The sequence below is a fragment of the Mustela nigripes genome, chromosome 14 (assembly GCF_022355385.1).
Source record: "Mustela nigripes isolate SB6536 chromosome 14, MUSNIG.SB6536, whole genome shotgun sequence".
Classification (NCBI taxonomy): domain Eukaryota; kingdom Metazoa; phylum Chordata; class Mammalia; order Carnivora; family Mustelidae; genus Mustela; species Mustela nigripes.
In genome coordinates this window covers 83,084,513-83,110,030 of record NC_081570.1, presented here as the reverse complement: position 1 = coordinate 83,110,030, position 25,518 = coordinate 83,084,513, and the positions used below count along the sequence as shown (strand labels likewise).

The window sequence follows — 25,518 nt, the reverse complement described above, 5'->3', positions numbered from 1 at the left end:
GTATTCATATCAATATGACTCTTTATTTTTTTTAACTTATTTTTTTTTTGGCTTATGTAGTTGGCTGCTGCCAATTGGGGACATAAATATTTACAATTGTTAGACCTCCTTGGTGGATAGACCCTTTAAGAATGGTGTAGTGTCCTTCTGTATCTCTGACTACAGTCTTTAGCTTAAAATCTAATCTATTTGATATGAGAATTGATATACCAGCTTTCCTTTGAGACCCACTAGCATGAAAGATGGTTCTCCATCCCTTCACTTTCAGTCTGGATGTATCTGTAAATTCAAAATGTGTCTCTTGTACACAGCATATAATTGAGTCCTGTCGTTGTATCCAGTCTGCAACCCTGGGCTATTTTATGGGAGTATTTGGGCCATTCACATTGAGAGTGATTATTAAAAAACAAGTTTTTATTGACATCATGTTGTCAGTGATGTCCTTATTTCTAGAAGCTGGTTCTTTGAAATAATCAATAAGATTGATAAGCCACTGTTCAAACTAATCCAAAAGAAAAGAAAAAGAACCCAAATTAATGAAATGATGAATGAAATGGGAGAAATCATGACTAACACCAAGGAAATATAAACAATCATCAGAAATTATTATCAACATTTATATGCCAATAAGTTAAGCAACCTCGAAGAAATGGTTGCATTCCTGGAAACCTATAAGCTTCCAAGACTGAAATTGACAACCTAAAGAGACCAATATCTAGTAACGAGATTGAAGCAGTGATCAAAAACCTCCCAAAAAACAAGAGCCCAGGACCTGACAGATTCCCTGAGAAATTCTACCAAACATTCAAAGAAGAAATGATACCTATTATCCTGAGCTGTTTCAAAAAATTGAAGCAGAAGGAAAACTTCCAGACTCTTTCTGTGTAGCCAACATTACCTTGATCCCCAAACCAGGCAAAGATCCCACCTAAAAGGAGAATTTCAGACCCATATTCCTGATGAATATGGATGCAAAGATTCTCTACAAGATCTTAGCTAATAGGATCCAACAGCACATCAAGACGATTATCTATCATGACCAGGTGGGATTTATCCACGGGATGCAAGGGTGGTTCAACATTCACAAATCAATCAATGTGATAGAACAAATCAATAAGAGAAGAGAGAAGAACCACATGCTCCTCTCAATTGATGCAGAAAAAGCATTTGGCAAGATACAGCATCCGTTCCTGATTAAAACTCTTCAAAGTACAGGGATAGAGGGAATATTCCTCAATTTCATAAAATCTATCTATGAAAAACCCACAGCAAATCTCATCCTCAATGGGGAAAAGCTGACAGCCTTCCCTTTGAGATCAGGAACATGACAAGGATTGCCACTCTCACCACTCTTGTTCAACATAGTATCAGAAGTCCTAGCAACAACAATCAGACAACAAAAAGAAATAAAAGGTATTCAAATTGGCAAAGAAGAAGTCAAACTCTCTCTCTTTGCAGATGACATGATACTTTATATGGAAAACCCAAAAGACTTCAACCCCTAAACTACTAGAACTCATACAGCAATTCAATAATGTGGCAGGATACAAAATCAATGCACAGAAATCTTGCTTTCTTATACACTAACAATGAAAATTGTTAGTAACTAACAGAAAGGGAAATTAGAGAATCGATTCCATTTACTGTAGCACCAAGAACTGTAAGATACCTGGAATAAACCTAACCAAAGAGGTAAAGGATCTGTACTCGAAGAACTACAGAACACTCATGAATAAAATTGAAGAAGACACAAAAAGATGGAAGACCATTCCATGCTCATGGATCAGAAGAATAAACATTGTTACAATGTCTGTACTGTCTAGAGCAATCTATACTTTCAGTGCCATTCCGATCAAAATTCCACCAGCATTTTTCAAAGAGCTGAAGCAAACAATCTTAAAATTTGTATGGAACCAGAAGAGACCCCGCATTGCTAAGGAGATGCTGAAAAAGAGAAACAGAACTGGGGGCATCACGTTGCCTGATTTCAAGCTTTACTACAAAGCCGGGATCACCAAGACAGCATGGTACTGGCACAAAAACAGCACATAGACCAGTGGAACAGAATAGAGAACCCAGATATGGACCCTCAACTTTATGGTCAAATAATCTTCAACAAAGCAGGAAAAAATATCCAGTGAAAAAAAGACAGTCTCTTCAATAAATGGTGCTGGGAAACTTGGACAACTATGTATAGAAGAATGAAATTCAACTATTCTCTTACACCATCCACAAAGATAAATTCAAAATGAATAAAAGACATCAGTATGAGGCAGGAATCTATCACAACCCTAAAGGAAAACATAGTAACTTTTTCGACATTGGCCACAGGAACTTCTTTCAAGATATGTCTCCAAAAGCAAATGAAACAAAAGCAGAAATGAACTTTGGGACTTCATCAAGATCAAAAGCTTCTGCACAGCAAAGGAAACAGTTAATAAAATAAAGAGGCAGCCCACGGAATGGAAGAAGATATTCGCAAACAATACTACAGACAAAGTGTTGATATTCAGGATCTATAAAGAACTCCTTAAGCTCAACACCCAAAAAACAGATAATCATGTCCGAAAATGGGCAGAAGACATGAACAGACAATTCTCCAAAGAAGACAGACAAAGGGCTAACAGACACATGAAAAAGTGTTCACTGTCATTAGCCATCGGGGACATTCAAATCAAAACCACATTGAGATAACACCTTATATCAGTTAGAATGGCCAAAATTAATAGGAGAGGAAACAACAAGTGTTGGAGAGGATGTGGAGAAAGGGGAACCCTCATACACTGTTGGTGAGAATGCAAATTGGTGCAGCCACTTTGGAAAATAGTGTGGAGGCTCCTTAAAAAATTAAAAATAGAGCTTCTCTATGACCCTGTAATTGCGTATTTACCCCCAAAGATACAGATGTAGTGAAAAGAGGGGCCATCTGTAACCCAATATTCATAGCAACAATGTCCACAATCGCCAAACTGTGGAAAAATCCAAAATGCTCTTTGATAGACAAATGGATAAAGAAGATATGGTCTATATATGTAATGAAATATTACACCACCATCAGAAAGGATGAATACCCAACTTTTGTATCAACATAGATGGGACTGGAGGAGATTATTCTGAGTGAAATAAGTCAAGCAGAGAAAGTCATTTATGATATGGCTTCACTTACTTTTGAAGCATAAGGAATAACATGGAGGATATTAGGAGAAGGAAAGAAAAATGAATTGGAGTAAATTGGAGAGGGAAATGAAGCATGAGAGACTGTGGACTCTGAGAAACAAACTGAGGGTTTTGAAGGGCAGGTGGTGGGGGGATGGGTGAGCCTGATGGTGAATATTAAGGAAGGCACGTATTGCGTAGAGCACTGGGTGTGGTTCATAAACAATGAATCTTGGAACAGTGAAAAATAATGACTACATGCATACATACATGCATACATACAAAATAACGAGCTTAAGGTGGAAAAAACAACCCCAAAGCCTATAATATCATAGTACATACTAAAAGGAACCTCAACTTGTGGTCTCAGCAAACTTTTTTTGCTAAAGAAAAGAATAACTGCAGAATTAGCTTAAATAGTCTAGAAATTAGTAAACATATTAGAATTGTTCTGCTTTTCCCGCTGTCTGTGAGTCTATACAAACTAAAAAGTACAAAAGAGGTTAAGAACTATTTAGTAAATTAAGGAAGATGAGCTCTAGAGTGGGCAGGCAGAATTCACTGCCTCTTTCTTGAGTTTTCTTCATCTCCTTGGTAACCAGATTCACCAGAAGATTGGATCGTGAGATCAGACTCATACTGAGAAAGAGAACCTGCATCAAGCTTTCTTAACAAATAAAATACAAATATAAAAATATTTTTATAAAATATATAAATATATTAAAATATATTTTATAAAATATATAAAATATTTTATATAAAATATAAATAAACATGAAGTATAGGGTAAATAAGGAGAGGTGCAGGACCACCAACATGGTTTCTCAGGTCCCACCTTGGTGTATCAAGATGTACTTTAACCCAGATTAATTTGGGGTTTCTAAGTAACATCAGTAGTCTCATCACTTACACAAAAGGAAGCTAATTCAACTATAAAATATCTCCAGTATATACTCAGTTGCATAGTTTATATACTCTTTAAGAGATCCTTACCCAATAAGTCCAGTTCCCAGGTTTTCTTGTTTTGTTTTGTTTTGTTTTGTTTTGTTTTTTACCATAGCTATCCTAGACTAGCAGGTATATCTTGCTAAAAGCATGCCACAGATAAGGGTTCTCCTACTTTTGAATGCTGAGTGATAGTTTTCCAATAGCATGTTCACAAGGGGATTTAACCAGGTGTCTTTCCTTCTTTCTTTGTTGAAATAAACTCCTTTACCTTCCTACATCTTTCCTCACCTAAGGGAAATAATCTATTGTATACTATAATTTCCCAGTAGCTAATTCCTTTCCAGTAATTACTTCCTACTCATCCTTCAAGGTTAGTTCAAACAGTACGTTTTCTAGGCTTCCCTTTCTTGACCTGCACTGCTGCTGGACAGAATGCCTTTTTATATGCCATTGGTGCACACTGTGTTTATATGTGTTACCACACTGAATTTGATTGCTGATTTGCCTGCCTCTGTGAAAGTTTTGAAAGCAGGTAATGTTTTATTAGCTATAGCACCTAGCACCATTTTTTTTTTTTTTTTTACACAAAGGTCTTAATAAATCTTTGGTAAATTTATAGATGAGTGGAACTCTTATTGTGTGGTTATGAATGTTTGTGGGATATGCAATAATTTAACAGGGATGAAGTAAAAGCTAATATTTTTCAGGATTATCACTGACCAAAACAGACTACCAAATAACTTTAATTTGAAATCCTATCTCTTAGGTTCTCATGTTCATATAGAATTGACAAGTTGTTAAATACCTAGCTATTTAAGGGCAATCTTTACAAAGAATATTGTTTCTTCATATTATTTCTCAAACTTTGTATATTAGAATTTAATGTATGCTGGGTTTGAGTTCTCATTATAGTTTATAACCTATGCTTACTTTGCCTATATGCAATCTAAAAATGAGTTGACATCATGCTTTTAATTATAGTAAATTAAGTTGTTTCATAATTTCCACAGTATGATGCCTGTAATATTAATCAGACCAAATCATCACATTACATAAAGTTAATCATTAAAATGATCATCATTACCGCATGCAATAGCACTCTATTTTTATTTCACTCAGCATCAACCACGTATCTTCCCTGAATATGGAGATAAAATCAAAGCTAAGAAGGTTCTTCTTAACTTTCCTTATATGGTATGAAAAGAAAGTAACAACTTGGTTTATTGAGCCTCCAAAATAGAACCTTATAGATGTTTCTCCTTCATTCCCTTGGGTTATTATTGGTGAAGATATGGACGAGAGGTTTGTATGTTTGCTTCATGTACCACTTGTCCCTCATGAGAACACGTACCATCAAACAAACAAATATGTGTGCCATGAACAGAAATGTTATGTACCAAAACTACAGAGTTGCTGATTATTAGTGATCATTAGAAACATTAGATATTAAAAAGCACTAACACTGACATCTATGAACAGAAGGCTCATTAAACAGTAAAATATTAAGACTCACTGCGTGAGGTTAGACCACTGGTCAGTCTGGCCCATCAATTTGTCATGGCAGTGTAACTGACAGCTGAGAAAGAACATCGCTTACTTCGTATTTCAACCTCACAACATTGGATGCTGTGGTCAGGTAGCATGTCATTTGTGTACCCAGTGTTAACGTGCTTTGCGATGTGTATTTAGTAGTCATTGACTCCATATACTACTAGTTGATTGTCCTTTCATTAACTTGAATGCCCTCTGGGTTTTCATATTAGTCATTCATCTTAGTAAACAAAATGTTATTCAGAGTCTACTGCGTGCTCATCATTTATGTCCTTCCATGTGGCATATTGGCTAGAGTATATGCTGATTTGCCAGGCATCTTTTTGACCATTCATTGGCTTATATTCATCATTTGTTAAATATTTGAGTATCACTCCTCAACCCTGGGGATAGCAAATTAAATAAGATATTCTTTCTGTATTTAAAGAGTTTTGTGAAGGAATTTACTGTCTAAGAAGTAAATTTATTTAAATTCTATTTTTATTTTTCACTTTTGTATCTTGAGTTATATATTCTTTTTCTCAATTATCCACTTTAAAAACTATGAGTTCAGAAGTCTATCACTTGGTTCCTGTATTTCATGATTTTACTGTACTTCTAAACTTAGAATAGGAAGCTTGAATCTCTTCTTCCCACTGAGGGCAGCATTTTTTTTTTTTTTCAAAGATTTTATTTATTTATTTGACAGAGAGAGTGAGCACAAGTAGGCAGAGAGGCAGGCAGATGAGGGGGGGGAAGCAGGCTCCCTGCTGAGCAGAGAGCCCAGTGCCAGGCCCTGAGACCAGGACCTGAGCTGAAGGCAGAGGCTTAACCCACTGAGCCCCCCTGGTGCCCTGAGGGCAGCCTTTATCAGGCCAACCCCTTGACCTTTAATTTGCCTTAGACTACATCCTTTCCTAGTCTAATTAACCTTGTTTTGAGATTCCCTAACCAGTACCAGAGAAGTCTCATTCTTTCAAATATACAGAGTTGCTCTCTTTGGACATTAATGAATATCACCCAGGATTTTTGTTTAGCCATATCAGGATTTTAGCTAAGCTTTGTCATCTCTTAATATATCTTTGGTTTCTCTGAACATCAGTTTCTCTTCTAAGCAAGGAAATAGTGCTTCTTCCCACATGGGATTAGTTGTGAGGACAGCAGGCAGCAGAGTGCCTGAGGTTGGGTGCCAAAGCTGTAAGTCATAATACTCAGCATGTTACTAGGTTTTTGACCCACAATAAGGAAAAAATGTTAGTTTAAATCTTAATATTAAAAAAAATAACTAATATATAAGTATCATAATATGTATTCTGTCTGAAAGTTAAAATGAGCCTTATGTAAAGCAGTTAAAAGAATATGCTATCGTGGCTCCTGGGTGGCTTGTTCCATTAAGCTTCGACTCTCAATTTGTGGCTCATGTCATGATCTCAGAGTCCTGAGATTAACCCCCTGTCGGGCTCCGTGCTAGGCATGGAGCCTGCTTTAGATTTTCTCTCTCTCTCTCCCTTTGCCCCTCCCCTGACTTATCTCTCTCTCAAAAAAAAAAAAAGAAAGAAAGAAAAAAAATGCCTGCTATGTAAATATCCATTATTGTTATTTTTGTCTTGTTAGATTTCTTAAATAGTGAAAGTAAACTCCTCTGTTGTCTACAAATAACTCAAAGGATATTTCATTTGACACATGACTTTACTTATTTTGAATTCTCATTTTCCTAATATTTCCTTGTTGACTGAGATAAATCTCATCCTCTCAAAAAAAAAAAAAATCATTATCATCTCAGCTCTCCTTTTCCCAATATAATACAAATACTTTCCAAGTAAATACATATGTTAAAGTGATATCTTCCTATCTTTCCCTTAAAAGTTTTTCCATCTCTTGCATAAAATGAAAAATAGCTACTTAATAGCAAAATAGCAAGAAGTGGTATGATTTATGTCTGCTGCCCAATCGCCTAGTCTAACATGTTTTAGGTAGTATAGAACATATCGAGTTTCAAAAGTAGAATTTCAGAGTAATCTTTGTGGGAGCCACTGTTCACCCTCTCAGCTTCTGTGCACTATCAGATAGTTGGCACAAATACAAGCTACCTGGTGCATATGGAAAATTATGATGTGAACTGAGGAAATACTAAAATTCGGTTTCTTCATGTTCATAATGGCATGTAGTTTTTAGGCTCTCAAAAGTAAGAATACAACTAAAGCATGTTCAAGCAATAAATCATTGATAATCATTACTTTAAAAGTTTTGATTTGCTTGCAATGCCCAATTTGGTTTTAATTCAATGCCACATTTGCCAAAAACGTATATGAGATGACCTACACAGAGTAGTAGATACTATCTAAGTATTAATAGAGCAAAAAGTAAAACGGGACAAAGTAGACCCTAAATCAGTCTGAGACATTCTCCCAATATGTACAGCATAGCTCAGGATTTTATTTCTGCCCTTCACAGGAAAGAGTACTATTATAAATATGCATCATGTATTGATTTATTCAAACCATAAACATTTGTCATTGTTATTCAATCAAGTTTGGCATTATCATTAAAATTTAGCATCACTTGACATTTTTGAAACACAATACACTGGTTTATATTGATGAGTTACAAGGCGCTAGATAAGGTAACGCAAATGTGACAGAAGTGATACAGAAGCATATCTTATGTAGGAGCCATATTTAGTTTGTAATTAGAACTGTTCAAGGACTAGTTTGCCTTCTACAAATCATACATTTTATTTTGTGGAAAATTAAAAAGGCATCTGAAGTTCTTTGGCCTTCTCTTTTTCTTAACGTTGTTTTTGGGCCACCTTTCTATTAGAAGCATAAGCCCAGTGCTAAGTGGTATTGAATAGTTTGAAGCATGATTGAGAGGAGAAATTAATTCAGAAAATTGCAACTACAAATAAATAATATTTACTTACTTGCACCTTCCATATGTTAAGTTCTGCTTTAGTTCTGCTTTAGGTGCTTTACATTTCTAAATTGCTTTAAGTAACACCATATACCAGGTAATTAGGTATTATCCCCATTTTACATATAAGGATCCTCAAGATCAGAGAGATTTTTTTAGAGACTATCTCAAGTAAGCAGTGGAAGCTGGTTTCAAACCTGATTCAATTCCACTTACCTGTATAAACAATTTTGAGATCTATTGTTTTGTATATTTGCTACCCATGACATACCAATATCTAGTATTTTTTATATCAGTAATTTCTTAGTTTTCCAAATTTTAAGGCTTTAAGGCCAATATTCAAAACATATCTTGAATAAGACATAGACTCAATAGTTTCATGCCAATATATAGTAATGACCAGTGTTCCTCAGGTTTTTTTAAAGATTTTATTTATTTGAGACAGAGAGAGCACAAGGGGTCAGAAGGAGAAGCAGACTCCCCTGCCTAACAGGGAGCCTGACTTGGGGTTCAATCCCAGAACCCTGGGATCATGACCTGAGCCGAAGATAGACTCTTAACCAACTGAGCCACCCAGGTGCCCCATGTTTTTGTTTTTGTTTTTTAAATTATCCCTCTAGGAGCCTTTTTAAACTTTTTTTCCTAGTTAACCGCCCCCCCCCCCACACAAACACACTATAATTTTAATACTCCTGATATCATGTGTATCTGTTTATGTACTACTGCTCTTATGGGGCAGGGTGCCACAAATTATTATGACATCAAAGATTCTTTCCTTCCTTAAGAATCCGTTTTTGCTCCCTTATGGGTGATATTACTCTCATTGAGAATGTATGGTGTAGGTGCATGCCTGGTGTAGACCAACCAACTAAGTTCAGAGCTAGTCAGCTATAGTCTGGTAAGACAGTGATTCACAAACTGTCATTTCTAAACCAAAGCATGCCATCACATAGGAATTTGTTAGAAATGCAGATCCTCATGCCTTATCCAATCCTATAGAACTAGAAATTCTGAGGTGGGTCCAAGCCCTCTAGGTGATTCTGATGCATGCCAAAGTTTGCAACCACTAATTATGGACAGAGTGTTGAGAGGTGGGTTTATGGCGTGATCACAAGATTGAGCAGGTCAATTTATGACTCACTTTTTTCATCTTGATGTTGCCCAGACAACTCCTGGTTTGGAGCTTACACATATGACTTTCTCAACCTCACTTGTCAGGGTCCTACTAAGAACCCACCTATCTTCCATGAGGGAGGGAAAGAATGAGACTTGATACCCACCTCAGCCTCTCCAATAGTACATTTTTTTGAAAAAACAAAAACAAAAACAAAAAACCAACTCAACATACTACGTAGGGTTATATTGACAAAGGCCTGGATTACCCAAAAAATAGTAAATGGAAAAATGAATAGATATGTAAGTATTAACATTCTGTCTTGATAGACATCCCATTATGAGAATAAAAACGAAAATGAGGGTGTTCCACATATGAGGTAATAGATGTGGAAGAACTGGGAATTTGTCAAGAACATGCTCATTTCTCTTTCTTAAATTTCTCATTTGCCTTTTTATGAAAGTAAGATTAAAATGTTATTTATTTCTTGATTCCACAGTTTCTCAGTCTTCTTTTTTCTACCTACCATTTTAATCACGTACTTGCCAAGATTGGCTCACCCACTTTATTAACTTATTTCCAGTTTAGCTAATGCAACCCATTAATAATCAGAAATATCTATTTTCATACGTAGCATGATTTAAAAGAGAACTTATACTACAGAAGTGAAAGCATATGGAAAACCGGGCTGCTAGAGCCAAAGCCTTACATGCCACCAACCATAGAGCAGCAGTCCTGAGAACTTGAGAAATATGTTGTGATGCCATGCACTTTAAACTTCCATGTGACAACTCCAACTGATGGAAGACTCCCCTGAATCAGTGATTTGCAAAATGTAAATAGCTGATAACTGAACCTCAGCTTTGATGAAAGAAAAGGCTTCATGTTGGTTTAACCGTCATAAGCTGTAGAGTACATAATTGAATTAAAAATCAGCATTCAATACAGAAGTTTTTCTCTGTTCTGTTTTGTTTTAGGTGGAACTTGCTAAGGAAAAAAGGTGTGAATTCTTGCCTTTTCTGTCTCCACGGAAGGTTATATTGAAAGAAGGGAGAATTGTCGCCATGCAGTTTGTTCGAACAGAGCAAGATGAAGCGGGAAACTGGCATGAACATGAAGATGAGATAGTCACTCTGAAAGCCGATGTGGTCATCAGTGCCTTTGGTTCAGTTCTGAGCGATCCTACAGGTAGAGTATCAGGAGCTGAAATGTGTTAGGCAATTGTCTGTTATTTTAGTGCCATAATAGTTTCCAGTTTTCAGGGAATTGTTTTTCACTTTAACATTCATTTTCTTCTTCTAGTATAAAATCCAAGCAATTTTGATTTAAAAGGCTTAGAAATGGCATTGAATGCTTATACAGAATTATTTTTACAGTGGTGGGAATTGAAAATAACATTAATCTTTCTCGTAAACTGATAATCAAAATACATATTCTATTTTGCGGTAACGTTTGCCTGTTTCCTCTAAGAGTGGCTTTTTCTTCAATTAGACATTGAGTAAGAAAGTGTGACAGAGAAGGTACCTGGGTGGCTCAGTGGGTTAAAGCCTCTGCCTTTGTCTCAGGTCATGATCTCAGGGTCCTGGGATGGAATCCCATATCAGGCTCTCTGCTCAGCAGGGAGCCTGCTTCCTCCTCTCTCTATCTCTCTCTCTCTGCCTGCCTCTCTGCCTACTTGTGTTCTCTGTCAAATAAATAAAATCTTTAAAAAAAAAAAAAAAGAAAAAATGTGACAGAGAAGTTATAACAACCAATCATCAATGATTCAGACAAATTAAGACCAAATGAATAGGCAAAAATAGAATTCAGGTGTACTGCTATCTTCATGCCAGACCATCACTAGAAAAATCAAAATAATCAAATTAGAAAGTTTGAACTCCTCTCATTTCATCTGGATGGCATAAATGGACATGCTATGGAAGAACAAAATGCTTTAAAAAAAAGTATAATAAGAAAAGGAAATGTCTTATGTAGTATTCCAACTGAGTAATAAGTCAGTCAATTAAGGAAGGTGTAGTGTATTTTCACCACACTCAGTGTTTTTGTGGGTCACTGTAGATGAAAGCTTAGGTATTTATGCGTCTTCATTTTGCAAATTCTTTACCTTTTAATACACATTGTTGAAATGATGATTAACTCTTTTATTTACTGAAAGGAAAATAAAAGGCATTTCTCCAAGTCAGAGATTCACTGTGAATAGTAATAACAAAAAATCGAGACCTGACAATTTCTATGACTCCCTACTATATCCGTGCTAAAATTACATTTTGTGTCTAAAATAAAATTATAATCTGTGTCTGAAAAATGCAAATGTGCTTAAGTAAAAAATTCAGCCAGTCATCAGGATATTTTATCTGCAGGACATCAAACATCTTGATATTTGGAAACATCCAGATGTTTAATGTCATCAAGATAAATGTTTTCAAATAGCTGGATGATGGCCTGAATTTGTCACTTTTCATCTAGATGTTTATGTGATATGTAGACACAGTCACAGTTTGGTTTGTTTATTCATTAACTGGGTTCAGGAAGAAAAAAAAAAAGAAACATACGTAAATTACATTCTATCATCTAAAAAATCATACTGTTCTTATTACTCAGCACATCACCTGAAGCTGAGTAAAAAGTTGAATCATATTTAACTAGCAATTAAATCACCTGTTGATGATTCACTTATCAAGGACTAATTTAGCTTACCCATCGAAATTTATGTTTCACAACTGACATCTCTAATATTAAGAAAAATGTATTTTTTCCCAAATAAACCTAAGTAGATGTGACTCAGATCATATAAAACAGCTTTCGCAAAACTTAGGCTCATTTGCATGAAAAGTGAAAGATTTAACTTAGTATTTAAAATATGAAATTCAGGAAAGTTTGATCTAGTCATGTTTATTTGACAAAGTCATTCCAGAATGTATTTATGTATTCTACTTGTGCATGTTTCTTCCAGGGTTTCACATGTACTACTCGTATACATCTAGACAAGTAAAGGAAAAATGGCCTGCACTTTCCTCTTTTTCCCTTCTCCTCTTGTCTTGAAATAACAGATGCTTGAAAAAATTATCGTTAAATAGAATTATTTGCTTTTCCAGGGCCTTTCAATGTTTGCATTAATAAGAAGCTACTTTCCAAGCAAGAGGGGTGCTGGAAAAGCTGGAAGGTGAACTAGCATTCATGCCTCTCTTTCCCTCTAGAAGTTTTCAGTACTGTTTTTTGAGTGGAAAACATTAAAGAGAGGAAGGGAATCAATAATTGTTAGAATTTTACCAAGAAGATCTTACCCAAATGGCATTTAAAATTTTTGTTTAAATTTCAAAGTCAGCAAGTTTTCATATGGACACACATATTAGCTATAGTGAAAATCAGTTTATAGGAAGCAAGTTGTCCATTCAGGTAAGAAGAGAAACTGTTCATGTCTCCCTTTTCTACCTTAAGTCTTATTCCTTCTTGATACCTGTGTGATGAGATTTATGTGTGACACTATTGTGAGCATCACACATGTGATACTATGTGATTTAATAGATTTTATCTCTAACACCTTTCTTAAACTGTTGACCTGCCTCTCCACCTCTCTTCCCTCCTTCCCAGCCTCACTATGCACAGGCTTCTATGAACTGCATGCCTAACTATATGACATTTTCTCAGTCCTCATTCTATTTTCTGCATTTGACAATGTTAAATATTTCTTTCTATTTGAAATGCTCTCTCTAAGTCACTTAACCTTTCTGAGCCTTAGCTTCTTCCTCTATAAAAAAACAAGCATAATAAAACCTTCTCCCCTTACCTTTCAGGACTGTTGTCAGAATTAAAATGAAGTAACGTGAAAGTGCTTTGGAAATGTAACACATTATTATTGTTTATGACACTCTGTTTTCTTGTTTTTTTTTTTCTTTTAACTATTCCTCTTTTGAGCCTATCACTGAATAGTTTTCTCCCTCTAGCTTATTACTTTTTAGTGCTTTCCCAAGTTCAGACTTCACCTATTATCTCTTAATATATTTAATCCTTCAGTGTACCAACCACCTCATCAATTCATTTATTATTCATACACACATTCATTCCTATAAGAAAGACTTAATAAACAACTTCTGTGTGCCAGGTTGAGGCTAGACTTACAGTAGACACTATTTCACTTCTGTATAACTGGCTTCAAAATCTCTCTCTCCACTCTATGTCTCAGAAGACATTTCATCCTTTCTTGTATGACCTGTGTGTAACAAACATTTACTCAGCATCTCATGGATACCCAATACTAAGTTGTATTCTGGAGAGTACTAAGATGAATGAGCTATTCCTTCTACTTAAAAACCTCACAGACTGGGGCATGGGTCAGACTTTTAAACAAATAATTGTTTTACCAAGTGAGAAATAATATATTTAGAGACATGTACCAAGTAAGGAAGGATCACCTCATGAGGTTTCCCTAAGGCAGATTGCACTTCAGCTTTGCTGTTATTTAAATGGTACTGTAGTTCTCCCATCGCTAATGTTCAAGATGTTTTCCCAGATTCAAATATCTAATTCCAGTTTTCTTTTCATTACATTCGCCAGTGTTACTGTACAGCCTGCATACTGTAGGATGAAGCTCTTTGCACTTGAGAACTTCAGCAAGTGGCTCTATATATACTATGAACCCAGCTTTATTTCCCATTCTTCCCTGTAGGATTCCTCCCAATATCTTCACACAGGTGGATTCCATACTGGTTATTCAGAAAGTCCTCGCTGAATGCATTATATAAATATAAATATATGCTGAAGAATTCAAGGCATGAAATAAACTTGACAGAGAAAGTATGGTGATAACATTTTCTCAGCATTCTCTGATTATAGTATTTTAAATGAAAATACTTGTAGCATCTCAGTTATATCAATAACACATATTTATAAAAGTAACCTAAATTGGGAAATTTCAAGGAAATTAAATTTTTAATCTCAGGGTTTTTTTCCCCTTGTACATACCACGTTACTTTTGCAAGTTCTTAATTTGTGAGTCTCACAAAGAATATAAAATAACTTTACTTAGTATTAAGCACCCAATATATCTGTAATAAATCCTTCCTGTTGTAAAAATGGTGAAAGCCTCAAAGCTTATAGAAAAGTATATCAAATTTATAAAACAAATATGGATAATATCCTTGGATTATAGTTGCTAATTATTTCATTGCTAATGAGGCTAATAACATATATGAGTGATCATCATTATTTTATCTAATTCTATTTTATTTCTATTTCATTTTTTGGGTTGTAGCAGTGAGTGGTAAATAGGAACAAAAGACTCTATTCCACATCCCTCTGCATGGAATATATATGTGCTTATTAGGAACACAATTTAATTGAATCCTTCATTAACTACTGTCCCAAATTCTAAAGGCAGTGTGGTGTTTGATTTCTAATTTGATTGCGATAATAAAGTCTCAGCCTTATTTGATATCTTTCCTGTGAAAAACTAAGAGTGGTTCTACCTTTTAAAAATTCTCATCCATTCGCTCTAAGTATGTAAGATTCCAAATCACATTAAATTGGGATTTTATTGTTCAAGACTGATTTTAAAGTCTGTCAGCAAATTAAGCACAAGCTACCTCTACTGGCATTTCTAGTCCACAAACATTGCCCTTCAGTGGAAATTTAAAAACCTTTATATATTTCAACAGTAGGTATTTTGTGATACACGAAGTCTCCTCTTCTGCTAAACACCAACGTCAAAGTTTATTGAATTGAATGTTCTCTTATTTTGTTTGTTTGGACAGTCTCAGGTTTAAGAGACTCCTTGCTTATTCTAAGTTTATCTTACCTTCTCTTTCTGCTTGGAACCAAATGGCCATTTGTGGAAGTGTGCATATCTTTTCTGTTAGTTTCGAGCTGATGAGGATAATTGTTAGCATTTTCATTAATCTCACAGCTTCATTTTTCCAGTGGAGTTAATAATAACAGTTGGCCTTGTCCTCACCTTCCAGCAGATCTAGATGACGTAATTTTATGTGCCTCTGAATATGCTTCCAGACAACTGAAGAAAGGCACTCTAGCCCTTGCCATGACCCCTGTGCCCCTTCTATACACTGCATCCAACCATCCTCTCATTTTTTGAAATGTTGACTTTAAAAAGAGCTGTATGCTTTGATCTTCTAGAACTTATTGCAATTTATCTTCCAGTTAGATTGTAAACCCCCAATACATAAAGACTGTACCTTTATAGTAAGTTGGAGTCCCAAGAGTAGCCAACATATTAGTGTGCCTATAGTAGATGGATAATATATAGTTGTGTAATGGACTTGATCCATGTTAAGTTACTAATTTTTTACACCTATTTGTCATTTCTTCCCACTATGTGGCCAGTTTGGTTTATTTATTTTTTTAGAAAATAGAAAAGTTAGATACAGTTCTGTTTTCTTATTGTTATTGATTTTTTTTCTGTTTTGGCATAAATTTTTGCATTCTTTATAATCCAGTATATACTATACCTAATTAGAGGCTGTCTGGTGTAGCATAGGTTCTGGAGCCAGGCTGCGCAGCTGGGAACCTGGCTCCCTTAGTCTCTTTGTACTTCATGGTCCCGATCTTTTAAGGAGGGTTGATTATAGTATCTACCTTCTCAAGTTATTTTAAGAACAAATGAATGATATATGTAAAGCACTTAAATATCTATCTGGCATATGGTAAGCATCTCCTAGATGTTACTATCCTTACATAACAAAGCATATTTTAATAATTAAATTGCATTATATTATATCCTTGTGATAGTATGAATGTTGTTTAGGAATAAAAATCAAGACTTCATCTGGGAACTTAGAGGTTCTGTGGATATGTCTTTGTAAATAAGTAAAGAATGTGCTTTTACATTTATGATTTTTTAAATATGAAAAAGTTTCGTATATTTGGTTAGTTTTTTGCAGAAAAAGATTATACAGACTGTAACTGTATCATACATTTTAAAATGTTTTATTATCAATTCTGATGTTTTTCAAACTATCATCAAAGGGAATGAAATCTTTCAGTTAATTTTTAGTAGTAGTCAGAAATCTCCATTTTGAGTTTCTGCAAATCATTTTTTTTGAAGATTTATTTATTAATTTTAAAGAGAGAGAAAGCACAAGCAGGAGGGGCTGGGAGCGGGAGAAAGGATCTCAAGCAGACTCTGGGCTGAGTGCAGAGCCCGACCTGGAGCCCTATCTCCCTCAGGATCCTGACCTGATCCTGACCTGAGCCAAAACGAAGGGTCAGACACTTAACTGACCGTACTACCCAGGTGCCCCCAAATCAGGTATATAAAGAGAAAAGGATTTTTAATAACTTCTTTTCCTCTTAAAAAGGGTGAAATTGGGCCAGGTTTTCATTTGTTTAAATTTTTGATGGATCTCTGTTACTTTTAAGGAGAGGGAAAAGCACTTTTGAGGATACTAAGTTTGAGTTTTAAGTGCTTGAAAACTATGGGATGATATAATTAAGATTAAAAATCTGTGTTTTGGGAAGGGAGACATGGGATGAATGGTGGCAATAAAGCTGACTCCGAATAGTGCTACATGGCACTGCTCTGGCGAGCAAATGACAAAGGGAACTCTCCTGGTATAGCAAGGAATGTGTGGCCCTTCTTCTAGGAAAGGAGTTTATCTACTTCTCTGAGTGCCTACATTTTCTTTCTGTTCAGCTTGCTAGAAATAACAAGAAAACACTAAGCCTTCTTTAGTTCTTTCTGAATTTTCAGTGAAACCCTCAGAAACCAATTGCCTTGATATCATTAATTGAAGTTAGTTTCATAAAGGGAATGTTTTGGGGGGAAAAGGATTTTAAAATCACTTACCAGTTCTTTTTATTGGAAAACTCTAATAAAAGTTTTTTAAAACCTCATGGGGGCGGGTGCTGGGCGGCTCAGTGGGTTAAAGCCTCTGCCTTAGGCTAGGGTCATGGTCCCAGGGTCCTGGGATGGAGCACCGCATGGGGCTCTCTACTCAGCAGGGAGCCTGCTTCCTCCTCTCTCTCTGCCTGCCTCTCTGCCTACTTGTGATCTCAGACTGTCAAATAAATAAATAAATAAATCTTTTAAAAAAACAACCTCATGGGAGTAAATCAAAGGTTCTGCCAATACCAGCTTCTAGTGTAGCTTTGATTCACTTGCCTCTGTACTGAAAAGAAGTGCAGGCCATGGGTTAATGTGCCCTATTCTGGCCTAAGTCAGAGCTAGAAATTGCCAGTTAGGCAAGAAATGGTGTGCACGAGACCCTGACAGTGAAGACTTTCAGGAATTTTTCAAATGTGTCCATTTGTCCTCAGTTACTTATGTGTTAAAGAAAACCTAGGAAAAAGTTTTTTAAGTGAGCACTGGGTGAGCCTGGTAATAATGATTATCTGTGCTTTAAGACATAGCATCAATATGCTTTGCTTGTTTTATTCCTTATTATGGTAATTCACTGAGAGAGTTGGAAACACTGTGCCATTTTAATAACTCCCCTTCCCTTTTAAACTAGTGTCTTCCACTTTTCAAACAAGGAAATATCTCTTGCAGAAGCTACTGGTTGCACTTAGAGATTGAGCAAATTTTCTTTGAACAATTGTCTACTCTTTGTGGCCTCCAGCTTACAAAATTCCTCTTCTCCCTTACCAAAGATAAAGAGGAGGGGAGAGGAATGGGTACCAGGTTGAGACTATGCCATAACTGGTCAAATTTTCACTGTTGGATGCATTTTTTTTTTTAAATAAACGGAAATACTGGCAACAAATTTCCAGGGAGCAGACTGTGGAGTACTGGACTTCATTAGAGACAGGAGAACTTTTTGGTTGACAGCACAAATGTCAGAGTAAGGGGCTTACTGAATAACAGAACTGAGAATGGATGAGATAGAATTGAGAACTAAACCTGGCAGTCCAGTGTAACTTACTGGACATGTTATAGCACAGTAACTCGCATGGGACTTTTCTTTCTACTTCTAAACGTACTGGGAGGGACTTCAAAAATCTTATATTCTACTCCCTTCATTTCGCAGGCGTATTTGTTTAACTAATAACCACTGATAGCCTGCTATTCTAGGTGCTGAGCTTAGGTTCTTGGGATAAAGTGCTGAAAACGCCAATGCAAACATTGTCTCCAGGAATGCAGTTTAACAGGGGAGAGAAACAATGAAGATAAGCTGTGCTAGAGGGAAGCACAGAATGCAGTCTGAGGGTTCAGGGAAGCTTCCTAGAGGAAGTGAGTTATAACTGAAACTTTGAGGGGTATGTGGGAGTTTACAGGTGGAATGGGGGTGGGAAGGGAGGGAGCCCCAGGGAGATTATGCAACTTGCTCAACAGCACACTGTTAGATTAAACAGTCATTTTACAGTCATCTTAAAAAGCTATATATATAAAAAAAAATCATGTCTTTTTGAAAGTTGTCATCAGCCTACTTATTTCATGCATGTTCTCATCTTTATAAATGAAGGTCTGAATTTTCCATTTTTATTCCTAAAATTGAGCTTTTTATTTTATGATTTTTACCACTCATTCTCTCATGATTCATCATGCAGCAAATATTTCTTAATGTCCAGCTATGCACTGGCCAGGTGCTAGGAATACAAATATGAGTAAAAGAGAGTCTTTGCACTTCAGGGATCCATGGGCTAATGGAAGAAACAGGCGCATACATGCATACATTGTAACACAATGTGCTAATTTTGAGATCACATTTGGACTGGGTTTTAGAACTTCAGTAGGAGTTGCCCTGTTAGAGGGAATATCATACACAAAAATGTAAGCTGACAAATGGTTTCATGTGACCAGGCAATGGTGAGAAATTCTGTTTAGCTGGAGCAGATGATGTATGATAAAATAAGGGTGGGACATGGGTAAGGGATAGGATGGTAGGAAATTTGGCTACAAGCTTATATAGACTCCAGAGACTTATATGCTAAACTAGGGATTTTGAATTGTATTCTTTAGACATCCGTGATAAATGGAAGTTTTAGATATGGGGGAGATCTTTATTGTTAAGGAGATCATACTGTTAAGTGCTTGGATCTTGCACCATTTGTGTATTCTTCAAATAATTGGGAATTAGAAACCATGAAATCATCTTTGAGGTGGTTCATATCAGAAGGCAAATGTGTTTTCTAGTATTGAGCACCTGAATTAGGCAGTTATTCACTCAGTCATGGGTGTGATCCCACAGTGTAGATCCCCTAATGGGAAGGTATCCCAGTAGGATTGTTGGTACTAGGGAAGGGGGAGAACCTGTGCCCAAAGGGGCAGCTCCGGAAACTATATGCATGACAGAAGTGAGTTATGTATGGCTAATTTCTCCTTCCAAATTCACAAATTATGATTACTAATTTCAGCTTTTTGAGGACTGGTAAGATACAGAGACACCACAACTGTTATAAAAATGATTGTTTCCCTACATGGAAAGAGGCATCAGGAGTATGGAAGAAGTATGTTACTCCACCACAGGGGCAGTAATGTTAAAAAAAAAAAAAAAAAAAAGGCCTGGAATTAAGATAGAATAGTATCAACAAAACCAATTAAAAGACGGTGTTAGTTTAAGTGGCTTCTGATTAAGGTTCAAGTAGGTGGACCTCCAGAAGAACATTCAGGACAAGACATATTTCTTTCTTTCTTTTTTTTTTTAATTTTTAATTTTTTTTAAAAAGATTTTATTTATTTTGACAGAGAGAGAGAGAGAAATCACAAGTAGGGAGAGAGGCAGGCAGAGAGAAAGAGGAGGAGGAAGCAGGCTCCCCTCGGAGCAGAGAGCCTGACATGGGGCTTGATCCCAGGATCCTGGGATCATGACCTGAGCCGAAGGCAGAGGCTTTAACCCACTGAGCCACCCAGAGACACCAGGACAAGACATATTTCTTAAATAGAAGAATCATGATTTGGTCATCTGTCTGATTTAAAAGCTTGCATGTGGAGTATCTAGCATGGTAATTTGATGAGATGTTCTTAATGCTGATAGCGTTCAGGAACACAGCAGATGGAACAGATCTGAGTGAAACGGTGACTTGTTGCATTTGGATTTCCTCACCCGTTCAGCTGGAAAAGGGACTAGAACTCAGGAAATAGAGAATGATTGAAAATAGACATTGGGAATTATTATATATCATTTGTCTTGTTTTTTCACTGTCACAACCCAGTACCTAGAACAGGGCTATTCATCGATTGACTTGAAGAATGAAAGCTATCATAGCCTTTGGTTTGATAACATCCTCTTAAAAGTATAAGAGAGCATATGTGGCATTTCTTCTGGAATTCCAGAAATATCTCACCTACCACATTATGAAGGGGAAAAGTCAATTTGTTACTGCTGGTTTTCAGGTGGTAAATATCTTAAGGAAGATATGCTGTCAAGCCTCTTTTATTCCATGATTCTGTACCTTTGCTCTCTTACTGATACGTGTGGTTCTTTACACTACCATTTCATTTTATAAAGCCTAATAATAAGACATTAATATCTCCTTTGTAGTATTTGATCCTATCATGAGAATGAACTCTTTTTAATATTCCCTGTATACAGTCTTGCTTTCAACTATATTTTGGGCAAGAACCGTTCTTAGGAACCCAAAGGTAGAACTGTACATGTTTTCTTTAAAATTGCCCTAATTATCAGATACTTTAATGGCTGGAAGTGAGGATGAGGTGGTGGAATCTATGCAAGTACTGGCATTTCTGCAGAATAACCAACCAAAATAATGGAACCTTTGCAGAGTTTTTCTTTGGAATTATTTTAAAAGGGTGGAGGTGATGGGGAAGGAGGTCAGACTGATAACAGTGTTAAAAGTGGTTTGGAATCAAAATCACATCACTTACAACCGCCTTAGACATCCATTTGAAGTACAACATGATATTTCTGTAATTATTTTACTTCCCTCTAATAACTGCATAGGAATAGGTTTGTTTCCCCAGTGAATAGCTCTGTTCAGAGCCTTCCCTTATCTTTATTTTCCAGGTTTCACTAGTGGTTGATATCATATGCATTCTTACAGGGAGACAGTGGATAAATCAGTAGTTTTCCATCAAATCAAAGATTATATTCAAGAGGTAGAGCAGTGGCATGAAACAACTTTTGCTGGGGAAAGAAGGTAGAAAATGGAAAAATAACATAATTGTTTCAGAGAACAGAAATCACAAGACATAGATGATGTTATTCAACATTTAGTGAATGTAATAGATGTCCGGGGCTTTTCTGACCATGGCCAATTATATTTGTCTTTTAAATGTTAGTTAGCTATTATATACTTAAAGTTTATTCTAAAACCTAATATTCATGTGAAGTATTAAACTACACTAAGCTGCTACACAATGTGAAATCAAGATGTAAAATTTAGTTAAATTATAAAGTAATGATGTATATTTTATGCTAATATACTTAATAATAGGTATTTTGTTTTGCAGATTGTTTTGTTATTGGTTACTTTGCATTTGTATTTTTGGCTAACAGCACAAAATAAAAATAACAATATACCTAATTTAAGATAGTCTTTGGTTAGGTAAGTCATTGACCTGCAAAAGTTTTAATTGTATCAATTAGAAAATTACATTGGATCATATTTAATATCTATCTTCCAAATATGGAAGCTACTCAATTCAAATGGAATATATATATATGTAATTTATTAGGTGTCCCAAATGTGCTGGCTTTGCTGGAGGAGAAAGCCAGCATTAATATTAATATCCATTCAGAGGTCCCACCCAACATTTATAGAGACTAATGCCAACCTTTTTTTTCATGTTAGCCATACTTCTATTTTGTAATTATGAATCTCTCTGAAGTGTTTCCAAAGGACCTTTATTTACTAGCCATTTATTCTTATATATGAATGAATGAGTGTCAAGCATATTATGCACTATATGCTTGACAAATATCCAGTGATTTTCCAAGTCCTCTGAAAAGTGTATTGACAAATCACTTGATTTAATATGTCCCTGTTACTTTCCCCTATATTTGTACACTGCTACCATATGAACTTCCACCTCCTTAGTATGGAGGCATTGTTCTCATACGTTAGAATCTAAAATTAGCCCCCTTCGCCCATGGTGGGATTGAAACCAAATACCTCAATTTAATTTTGATACCCTTTTAATATCCCCCCCTACATACTCGTGGGACCTTATTTCCCATTCTTTCGTTCTGTATTTGCTAAGTATATTCGTTTCTGTGTTAGGTCCTCTACATTGTCCCTGTCTACTGGAGCTTTCAGTCTAATAGAGAGAGAAAAATATACCTAAATAAAAATGCCATTAGATAGATAGTGACACAAGGAGAAATAGATAACCTGTTAGTGTAACACTCAAGGTGGAGAGATGACTATCAGCTCTAAGAATCAAAGAAGGTTTTATGGAAGCAATGGCATTTGTAGAGATGAGGATTGGGGAGGACTTAAGAGAGCAGAAATAGGGAAAGCACATTTCAGCACAGTGAACAGGTAGATACGTACACAGAATGGTCACTTCGGCCAGATCATAATGAGTTGCTGTAAAGGTGGAAAAATATATCGTTGCTAACTTACAACTTGCTTTTAATGTTAGGCTAAGGTATCTGAATTTTATTCAGAAGCTGGTGGATACTAGAAGTCTAAAGGGGCATGCTGATTAAATATGTTTTCCTCATACACAGAGGGAAGATAGACATACGTGTGTCTGTTTTGGCTCCTGCTCTTCTCCTACTTCTCTCTGTATATCTTATATATTCTAAATTATATTGACAGGAGGACTTTAGGGTAGTTTATTCATATTTTAATCCAAAATACCCAGCACAGTCCCAAGCGTTCACTGAATAAATGGATGAATGGATGAATAAATGAAGAGATGGATGAATATTAGGATGACCACGTTGGGAAGGACCAGAATAGAATGAAATGACTTTTATTCAGAATGTCCCTACAGAAAATCCTCAGTAAAGACAAAAGCATATGAAAGTGGTATTTATATCAAGGTCAGCAAGTCTTCCTTCTGTTGAGGGAATCATCAGATGCTGGACACTCTCACTTGCATTAAAAAGATAGCCTCCTGACTGGTCATCTTGCTTTTTCCCTCACTTCTATATAATCCTACCAATATCAAACAGAAATTATACCTATTCCAAACCCTGAAGTGGTTTCCTCCTTTATTTAGAATATAGTTCTTCTCAGAGCTTATAAAGCCCTCCTTGATGAAGCCCCTACTTCTCCCTCAGACCCCCCTCACCTCTTTGCTTGCTTCCTTTCTTTCATCTGCATAAGGCCTCCCTTCCTCCTGCTTGCCTCACCCTAATGCTTCCACAGTGCTGCCCTCTGCCTGCAATGATCTGCCTCGAGATCTTCACACGCTGGCCTATTCTTAGCCTTCCTGTTTTAGCTCAGATGTCATCTCATTAAAGAGCCCTCCATGACCCTCCATCTCCCTAGATCTAAAGCACTTCTCCCCCCTTCTTACTCCCCTCAATATAACACCCTCTTCCATTAGTCCTCTTCATAACCGTCTTCACTATCATACAGTTCACTTACCTGTTCGCTTTCTGTCTCCTATCTTCTGCCAACTGAAATGTATACCCCACAAGGACAGATCCCTCATTACAGTTTACTGTAGTATCTACAGCAGGACTTAGTACATGGTAGACAATAAAACAGTTGCTCATTGAATGGGTGAATGCAAGCCAGGACCTTAATTTTTTCCTATGCAATCGTGATTAAACTCTGGAAAGAATATCCTGTGTGTACTGCCTTGCTGTCTTTGCCAAATCCTCTGTCCTTAGCCCCTTTAACTGCCTTTTGTTTTCATCATTTACCTCAAATTCCGTCTTATACTGCTCACTGACCTTCCAATCACCAAACTTAGTTACCTACCTTACATTTCTCTTGTATTTTACATCTTGAAATTATCCTTCTTGGTTTTTGTGGCTCAGAAATGCCTTGAGTCTCACAAAATGCTGACGATTCCCCCTCTGGCTTTAATTCATGTTGTGCTTGCTGCCACTTTGAAAACTAACTGGTTGACTCTTACCTGGATTTATGTTTTTGATTAACTTTATCCATCATTGTGACTATATTAATCCCAAAGTACAGAGCTCTCCTGAGTTCTAGTGTATACCTATCTCCAAATGTCCCTGAAGACCTCCGGGCTTTTCTCGTTGGTACATCTGTAGCTAATTTGTAGTTAGGTTCAAATCCTAATACTGTGACTTGGGTCACTTACCTCACTCTCTGTTTCCTCAGCTGTAAAACTGAAATAACATCTATTCTGTGAGGATTCAAAGAAACCATATATATTGCCTAGGTCAGAGCCAGCCATGTGTTCATGGAGGCATTTTCAATAAATGTTTGTCATTATTATCATTGTGAATGCATAACCTTCGCCAATACCAAAGGTATTTCTTGACTGCATGGTAATACCACTCATGTTCATATAGAGAAGTCGTATTTTTGAATTATGCATTTAGTTATGTATTAAAATTGTTTAAAATATATTCTACTGTATGTTTTAAGTTTGCATTGAAGTATGCCTACAGCCGATTGACAAGGGAAAAAAAGTCGTAAGATGGATATCAAAAAATAACATTAATGAGCTGCTAAAGCTAAAATTACAGGAACTTATGAAATTGGTTAAACATAAAAACCATTAAACTGTTTACTGAAGCTTCACAGATATACTGCAGCTAATGAGCATTTCTGCTATTTAAATAAGCCCAAATTGAACACACATTACATGGATACATAATTAGTCATGGCAGTCAAACACACATAGACTTACTTTTAAAGCTCTATTTAGGGAATCTTTTCCATTTGATTTATTTTGTTAATTAAAATATTTTTCAGTATTCACTTATATTTTAATAATATTGTTTTCACCAGTAGTATAATTTACTACCGGCTTTCTGTTTGTTTTTATTTATGCTTTAAATGCAGCAAATGGG

General features: G+C 36.0%; 1 protein-coding gene across 4 annotated transcripts in view; it reads left to right on the top strand.

Moving 5' to 3' along the window:
- Positions 1-25,518, top strand: part of DPYD (dihydropyrimidine dehydrogenase) — an 833,094-nt gene that overhangs the window by 373,222 nt on the left and 434,354 nt on the right. For all 4 annotated transcript variants that reach the window (XM_059375481.1, XM_059375484.1, XM_059375483.1 and 1 more), the window contains one exon: positions 10,639-10,849. In XM_059375481.1, coding sequence (XP_059231464.1) covers positions 10,639-10,849 — 211 coding nt within the window. The remainder of the gene's footprint in view (positions 1-10,638; positions 10,850-25,518) is intronic.